The sequence below is a fragment of the Neoarius graeffei genome, chromosome 14, assembly GCF_027579695.1.
Source record: "Neoarius graeffei isolate fNeoGra1 chromosome 14, fNeoGra1.pri, whole genome shotgun sequence".
Lineage (NCBI taxonomy): Eukaryota > Metazoa > Chordata > Actinopteri > Siluriformes > Ariidae > Neoarius > Neoarius graeffei.
This window is the reverse complement of record NC_083582.1, coordinates 22836467-22845463: the sequence shown is the minus strand read 5'-3', so window position 1 is coordinate 22845463 and position 8997 is coordinate 22836467. Positions and strand designations below refer to the sequence as shown.

The following is an 8997-nucleotide window of genomic DNA, read 5'->3' as shown; positions in this document are numbered from 1 at the left end:
GGGAGAGCCAGAAGGTAACACAGGCATGAGGGAGCCCTGGGACATAAAGTAGCCAGCCACTACACCGTCAACAAACTCGAGTGAGCAAGCCAGTGGGGGACTGACAGCATCCATACATCCCAGTTTACCAAAACACTCTATGTCTGATGACCTCCAGATCAACACCTTTACCTCATAAACACCATTAACAAAAGCCTTGACTAAACAGATATGTTTTCAGCCTAGACTTAAACGCTGAGACTGTGTCTGATTCCTGAACATTACTTGGAAGGCTGTTCCATAACTGTGGGGCTTTGTAAGAAAAGGCTCAATACAAGGTACCAGCAGATAGCCTGCACCTTTTGATCTAAGTAGGCATGGCGGGTCATGGAGGAGCAGAAGTTCACTCAGGTACTGTGGTGCGAGACCATTCAGTGCTTTAAAAGTCAATAGTAGTATTTTATAATCAATACAAAATTTGATTGGGAGCCAATGCAGTGTGAATAAGATACAGGCAATGTGGTCATATTTTCTAGTTCTAGTAAGGACTCTTGCTGCTGCATTTCGAACTAACTGGAGCTTGTTTATGCACTTATTGGAACATCCAGACAGTAAGGCATTACAATAATCCAACCTGAAGGTAACGAAAGCATCTCATCTCATCTCATTATCTCTAGCCGCTTTATCCTTCTACAGGGTCGCAGGCAAGCTGGAGCCTATCCCAGCTGACTACGGGCGAAAGGCGGGGTACACCCTGGACAAGTCACCAGGTCATCACAGGGCTGACACATAGACACAGACAACCATTCACACTCACATTCACACCTACGGTCAATTTAGAGTCACCAGTTAACCTAACCTGCATGTCTTTGGACTGTGGGGGAAACCGGAGCACCCGGAGGAAACCCACGCGGACACGGGGAGAACATGCAAACTCCACACAGAAAGGCCCTCGCCGGCCCCGGGGCTCGAACCCAGGACCTTCTTGCTGTGAGGCGACAGCGCTAACCACTACACCACCGTGCCGCCCGTAACAAAAGCATGAACTAGTTTTTCCGCGTCATGTAGTGACATTAAATGTCTTATCTTAGCAATATTTCTGAGATGAAAGAAAGCTATCCGGGTGATGTTATCAATGTGAGTTTTGAATGAAAGACTGGGGTCAATAATCACTCCAAGGTCTTTTACTGCTGCATGTGAAGAAACAGAAAGGACATCCAGAGTTACGATGTAATCAGAAAACTTACTTCAAGCTGTATGTGGTCCTACTACAAGTACTTCAGTCTTGTCAGAGTTAAGCAGAAGGAATTTAATAAGCATCCAGTGTCTAATGTCCTTCACACATTCCTCAATTCTATTAAGCTGGTGTCTCTCATCAGGTTTTGCAGAAACATACAACTGTGTGTCATCAGCATAACAGTGGAAAATAATACAATGTTTACGAATAATATCACCCAGAGGTAACATATATAAAGAAAAAAGCAGTGGACCCAAGACAGAACCTTGTGGAACACCAAACTTTACCTCATATGTCTAGAAAAATCACCATTTACATCAACATACTGATAGCGATCAATTAAATAAGACCTGAGCCTTAACTCCCACAACATTTTCTAGTCTATCCAGAAGAATGGAATGATCAATGGTATCAAATGCTGCACTAAGGTCAAGCAACACAAGCAGCGAGACACAGCCCTGATCAGACATCAACAGTAGGTCGTTTACTACTCTGTGCTATGATGAGGTCTAAATCCTGACTGATACATTTCATGGATGTTATTCCTATATAAGCATAACTGCTGTGCCACAGCTTTTTCAAGGATCTTGGTGATAAAGGGGAGGTTTGATATTGGCTGATAGTTGGACAGCTGACAGGGATCAAGGTCAGGTTTTTTAATCAAGGGCTTGATAACTGCTAGTTTAAAGGATTTGGGTACATAGCCAATCGTAAGAGAAGAATTTATTATTTTTAGAAGCGGGTCAATTACTTCAGGTATTATCTGTTTGAATAGACGTGTAGGTAAGGGATCTAGTATACAAGTTGAGGCTTTTGATGCAGAGATTAATGAAAGTAATTTCAGTTTCTCTAAGGGGAGTAAAACATTCTAATTGATGATCCGATACAGTTATATTGTTAACTACAGGGTCACTTACATTGTCTGACCTTAAATTAGTAGTTTGAATTTTTTGTCCGATATTCTCAATTTTGTCATTAAAAAAATTCATGAAGTTGTTGCTACAACGTACAGGTGTGCATGTGTCTATAGTGGACTTCTTCCTGGTTAATTTTGCTACAGTATTAAATAGGAATCGAGGATAATTTTGTTATCTTCTATTATGGAGGAGAGATACATTGATCTAGCAGCACTCAGAGCTTTTCTACTTCAGGAAGCTCTCCTTCCACGCTAATTTGAACACTACCAATTTTGTTTGAGATCATTTACGTTCCAATTTTCGAGTGGTCTGTTTTAAAGTGCGAGTGTCATCATTATACCAGGGTGCTAATTTTTTGTCTCTGACCATTTTCTTTTTTAGAGGAGCTACATTATCTAAGGTATGGCGGAATGTTGACTCTAAGCATTCAGTTGCCTGATCAAGTTCTGCAGGGGCTGACAGTGACCCAATCAAAGTTGATAATGCTGGGAGATCATGTATAAAGCTCTGTGCAGTAGTTGACGTGAATGTACGTTTAATACAGTAGCATGGTGAGGTGCATATATTATTACTCAGACATGTTTTGAATGAAATGAGATAATGATCTGAGATAACTTCAGACTGTGGAAGTGTGACTATATTTTCTATGTTTAACCTGAATGTTAGTATTAGATCGAGGGTGTGACCACCATTATGGGTCGGTCCTATGACATTCTGATTAATCCCTACTGAATCTAAAATGGATACAAATGCTGTTTTCAAAGGGTCTTTTGGGTTATCAAAGTGAATATTAAAATCTCCGACAACTAAAGCTTTGTCTAAGGAAATAACCAGATCTGAGATAAAATCTGCAAATTCAGAAAGAAACTCAGAATATGGCCCCGGGGGCCTGTAAATAATAAGTAATGGAATTAACTGGGTAGACCTATTTTTCGAGGCTACATACATTATGAGTATGAAGAACTTCAAATGTATTACATTTATAACCAAGTTTTTGTGTTACACCTAGATAATCATTATAAATAACTGCGATGCCTCCTCCTCTGCCAGTTAGACGAGGCTGGTGTATATAACTGTATCCAGGAGGACTAGCTTCATTTAATGCTATATATTCATTTGGCTTAATTCATGTTTCAGTTTAACAAAGTACATTAAACTCCTGATCAGTAATGAGTTCATTAACCATTAGCGCTTTAGATGTAAGAGATCTACAACCCCGATTCCAAAAAAGTTGGGTCAAAGTACAAATTGTAAATAAAAACAGAATGCAATGATGTGGAAGTTTCAAAATTCCATATTTTATTCAGAATAGAACATAGATGACATATCAAATGTTTAAACTGAGAAAATGTATCATTTAAAGAGAAAAATTAGGTGATTTTAAATTTCATGACAACAACACATCTCAAAAAAGTTGGGACAAGGCCATGTTTACCACTGTGAGACATCCCCTTTACTCTTTACAACAGTCTGTAAACGTCTGGGGACTGAGGAGACAAGTTGCTCAAGTTTAGGGATAGGAATGTTAACCCATTCTTGTCTAATGTAGGATTCTAGTTGCTCAACTGTCTTAGGTCTTTTTTGTCGTATCTCCCGTTTTATGACGCGCCAAATGTTTTCTATGGGTGAAAGATCTGGACTGCAGGCTGGCCAGTTCAGTACCCGGACCCTTCTTCTACGCAGCCATGATGCTGTAATTGATGCAGTATGTGGTTTGGCATTGTCATGTTGGAAAATGCAGGGTCTTCCCTGAAAGAGACGTCGTCTGGATGGGAGCATATGTTGCTCTAGAACCTGGATATACCTTTCAGCATTGATGGTGTCTTTCCAGATGTGTAAGCTGCCCATGCCACACGCACTAATGCAACCCCATACCATCAGAGATGCAGGCTTCTGAACTGAGCGCTGATAACAACTTGGGTCGTCCTTCTCCTCTTTAGTCCGAATGACACGGCGTCCCTGATTTCCATAAAGAACTTCAAATTTTGATTCGTCTGACCACAGAACAGTTTTCCACTTTGCCACAGTCCATTTTAAATGAGCCTTGGCCCAGAGAAGACGTCTGCGCTTCTGGATCATGTTTAGATACGGCTTCTTCTTTGAACTATAGAGTTTTAGCTGGCAACGGCGGATAGCATGGTGAATTGTGTTCACAGATAATGTTCTCTGGAAATATTCCTGAGCCCATTTTGTGATTTCCAATACAGAAGCATGCCTGTATGTGATGCAGTGCCGTCTAAGGGCCCGAAGATCACGGGCACCCAGTATGGTTTTCTGGCCTTGACCCTTACGCACAGAGATTCTTCCAGATTCTCTGAATCTTTTGATGATATTATGCACTGTAGACGATGATATGTTCAAACTCTTTGCAATTTTACACTGTCGAACTCCTTTCTGATATTGCTCCACTATTTGTCGGCGCAGAATTAGGGGGACTGGTGATCCTCTTCCCATCTTTACTTCTGAGAGCCGCTGCCACTCCAAGATGCTCTTTTTATACCCAGTCATGTTAATGACCTATTGCCAATTGACCTAATGAGTTGCAATTTGGTCCTCCAGCTGTTCCTTTTTTGTACCTTTAACTTTTCCAGCCTCTTATTGCCCCGTCCCAACTTTTTTGAGATGTCTTGCTGTCATGAACTTTCAAATGAGCCAATATTTGGCATGAAATTTCAAAATGTCTCACTTTCGACATTTGATATGTTGTCTATGTTCTATTGTGAATACAATATCAGTTTTTGAGATTTGTAAAATTATTGCATTCCGTTTTTATTTACAATTTGTACTTTATCCCAACTTTTTTGGAATCGGGGTTGTAATATTTAATAGCCCCACCTTTAGATCAAAGGTGCTGGCAGCGGCTGTACAGTCAGTATGATCTAATTTTATATTGATTAGGTTACTGGAACATTCTCATCTCATCTCATTATCTCTAGCCACTTTATCCTTCTACAGGGTCGCAGGCAAGCTGGAGCCTATCCCAGCTGACTATGGGCGAAAGGCAGGGTACACCCTGGACAAGTCGCCAGGTCATCACAGGGCTGACACATAGACACAGACAACCATTCACACTCACATTCACACCTACGGTCAATTTAGAGTCACCAGTTAATCTAACCTGCATGTCTTTGGACTGTGGGGGAAACCGGAGCACCCGGAGGAAACCCACGTGGACACGGGGAGAACATGCAAACTCCGCACAGAAAGGCCCTCGCCGGCCACGGGGCTCGAACCCGGACCTTCTTGCTGTGAGGCGACAGCGCTAACCACTACACCACCGTGCCGCCCGTTACTGGAACAAACTCTCTGAATATTTCTACTTTTTTGTTTAGCTCGGGGAACAGACACAGTCTCGATGACCGAGTGACGATTGTGTGCAGCTAGCAGACAGTTGGCTTAGCCGGTTCGTCTGCTCCCTGGCCTTGGCTCTGGATTGTCAGAAATTAACTAGGCCTGTTTTGAGACTAAGACCTCTGCTGCAGGAAATGAGGGCAACACCTTCCCGAGTGGGATGGATACCATCCCGCCCTAACAGGCCAGCAGTGCCCTCAAAATTAGCCCCATTATCTATAAAGCCCGCACAGTTTTCAGAGCACCACCTGGACAACCAGCAGTTCATTGACCATAACCTGCTGTAAGCTACATCGCCATGCCACATTGGGATGGGGCCAGAGCATACTACAGCATCAGACATCGCCTTCGCTAATTTAAACACCTCTACAAAGTTACTCTTAGTAACCTCAGACTGACGCAGGTGTATATCATTAGCTCCTGCATGGATAACTATCTTTGAGAACCTGTGCTTGCCTAGGACCCAAAGATTACCTTCTATGTCTGGCACCCTGGCTCATACACCTGACTAAAGCTGCTGGTGCCCCTAAAGGCTGAGCTAATTTCACATGCCATATTATAGAGTCCCCTATAACCAGAGCTCTTTCAGATTTCTAAGTGGGTGCATCACTAAGGAGAGCAAACCTGTTCGACACGTGATGTGGAGAGGAGTGGTGCTCCCGTGGGCAAGCCTCAGCGGTAGCTTTGGCTCTATGCTTATGCTGCCAAGTCGTCACCCATTCACTCCGCTGTAAGGGCTCTAATGCCGGAGTTGGGGGATTACTAACTCCACCTAGGGCATCCAGACTTTCCCCTACAGAAACTACACTGTTCTCATTCTCACTAACCTTCTCTAAAGCCTGGATACGCACTTCTAACACTCTAATCTTCTCTGTCAGAGAGCTAACTAATCTGCACTTATCACAAATAAAGCTATCACTAGTGACGGAGGAAGAATGACTAAACATCCTGCACTCAGCACACTGAACAGGCTGAAGGTGTGCCATGATGAAAGGATTCACGTACAGATTGAAGATCTGTTGATATTAAAGCAGATCCAATGTGGATGGCCTCCACTTATGGTCTTTACGCAGGAGGAGAAAAAAAGAAAGCTTCTGGTCTCGGCGTTCTTCCGAAAAAAGAGAGAGAAAAAAATGGAAAAAGTAAAGCGAAATTGGAAAGTACAAAACGGAAAGCAAAAGTACAATAAGAAATTGAAGAGAATACTGGAAAATTATAGACTATACCATATATTTAATTTCATCTTTCATCTGTACACTGTCTTTGGCAACACATAGTCTAACACATTCAGTCTATAAACTGAGACAAGGCATGCTAAACTGAATTGAACTGATAAATCTATGAGAGAGATCTGTCTTACTTACTGTGTAAAAGCTTCCATAGTGTTTTCTATCCTTTCACCTGCACCTGAATAAAATGATCAAAAATGCATCTAAATACTGCATTAGATGATCATCACTATTAGTATCCCAACAAGCAAATATCACCAATTAATGGAGCATACCAGAAAAGAAGCATTGTCTAAAATAATACAACTTTATAATATGCCAAAAAGCAGAGTGAAATCAGAATATGTGGAACGCTTACCGCCTCTGTGAGAAATGTGTCTGCTGCAAAAGGCTAAATGTTTCTTCTTGTGGAGAATAAGTGGGTTACGTAGCAGATACAGCGAGCATAAGATATAAAATCCTACAGCCACAACGAACACCCCAACTCCCAACTCAGCCTCCATGGTATGCACTAGCGCACTGTTTTGTTGAAATGATTCACAAACTGATCAGCAGTTTAATTTATCTTTCCTGGTCTCCTAGTCTTATCACATTGTTCATCCATGACCTAAACCATCAGAGTATGCATGTGAAGGAACATGTGAGTGTATGTGGGTATGAAATATGTGTATGGTCAGGTATGACACAGCTTAAACACGATACTGGATGGAGGGTATTCTATAGTATAATGGCATTTAAAGGAATAACAATATGATCTGCTCACTGTTGCAGGACACACTGAAGTGAAATGGAGTAAGTATAAAAATGCATATAAATATAATAACTGATAGGAATAATTTCTAAAGTGTATCTATGGATTTTTAATTTTATCCAGAGATTCTGTTAAACAAATACACCACAAAACGTCTGTTTTCCATAAGACATCACATGGACCGTTGAGCTCTTCATAAGCCTGAAATCCTGAATCCTTGCACATATCTGATTGCGATATCCTCTTTCGAATAATGTTTTGTACATATCTTGGTGTTAGTGACACCAAGCACTGTGTATCACAATGGAGACCACAAAGCTGCTCGTGCTTCCCACAATTACACAATGCTGAAACCAATCATTGTATAATGCAGACCATCTTCTTAAAAGGACTTCCTCAGCTAGGATTCTTAAGATTAATTAAAATGACAGACATCATGAAACACTTTAAGCTTTACAGTCTGTATATTGACTTAAAACAATATATCCTATTTGTATTAATAGCAGGCGGCACGGTGGTGTAGTGGTTAGCGCTGTCGCCTCACAGCAAGAAGGTCCAGGTTCGAGCCCCGTGGCCGGCGAGGGCCTTTCTGTGTGGAGTTTGCATGTTCTACCCGTGTCCGCGTGGGTTTCCTCCGGGTGCTCCGGTTTCCCCCACAGTCCAAAGACATGCAGGTTAGGTTAACCGGTGACTCTAAATTGGCCGTAGGTGTGAATGTGAGTGTGAATGGTTGTCTGTGTCTATGTGTCAGCCCTGTGATGACCTGGCGACTTGTCCAGGGTGTACCCCGCCTTTCGCCCGTAGTCAGCTGGGATAGGCTCCAGCTTGCCTGTGACCCTGTAGAACAGGATAAAGTGGCTACAGATAATGAGATGAGAGATGAGATGAGATTAATAGCACCATCTGAACCAGTATTTAGCACTGATGTGTTATAAGTGAGGTGTTAAAGTTTCAGTTTGCAATTAAACACCACAGTAAACACATTTAGCTTTCACACAGTTCACTATTCTGCAGCATAAAAAACCCCACTCATTGCCACTAATATCATCTAAGTGTGTCTGTACTGCTACTGGTTCCTAGAGTGGCACACCTGTCCACTCGTAAACACATTAAAGGTCGTTACGCTTAATAATCTCTGATTCCACACTCTTTTATACACACATGGGTATGTAATGACTTTAAGACTGTGAGACAAACTTTAAGAGGTGGAGCATTCACGCCTCAACTTCCTCTCGCCTAGTTTGTCTTTTCAAATGGTAAATGAAAACAACAACTATAACAACACTGGGCTTAACTTTAAGGCCTGGGGAAATTGAGAAGTTGCTTCTAACCAGAGGGGGTCTTCCTTAAGTGAAAATTTAAACTGGTCAAGGTCATCACATCTAAACCTGATTTGCATGGAAGTTTCAAATCAATTTTATTTGTATAGCGTTCTTAACAATAAACAATCACAAATCAGCTTTACAGATATCTACCTGTCTTTCAGTGAATAATTTCACCTGGTTACTGTCGACTGGTTCCTGAGAACTGCTG

General features: G+C 41.8%; 1 protein-coding gene across 1 annotated transcript in view; it reads right to left on the bottom strand.

The window, feature by feature from the left end:
• The window catches only part of gdpd3b (glycerophosphodiester phosphodiesterase domain containing 3b), a 28744-nt gene extending 21528 nt beyond the window's left edge, over positions 1 to 7216 (bottom strand). Inside the window, exons 1-2 of the mRNA XM_060939436.1 lie at positions 7072 to 7216; positions 6849 to 6891 (exon numbers count right to left, since the gene is read on the bottom strand). Of these exons, the coding sequence (XP_060795419.1) occupies positions 6849 to 6891; positions 7072 to 7216 (188 nt within the window). The remainder of the gene's footprint in view (positions 1 to 6848; positions 6892 to 7071) is intronic.
• Positions 7217 to 8997: the final 1781 nt, after the last annotated feature.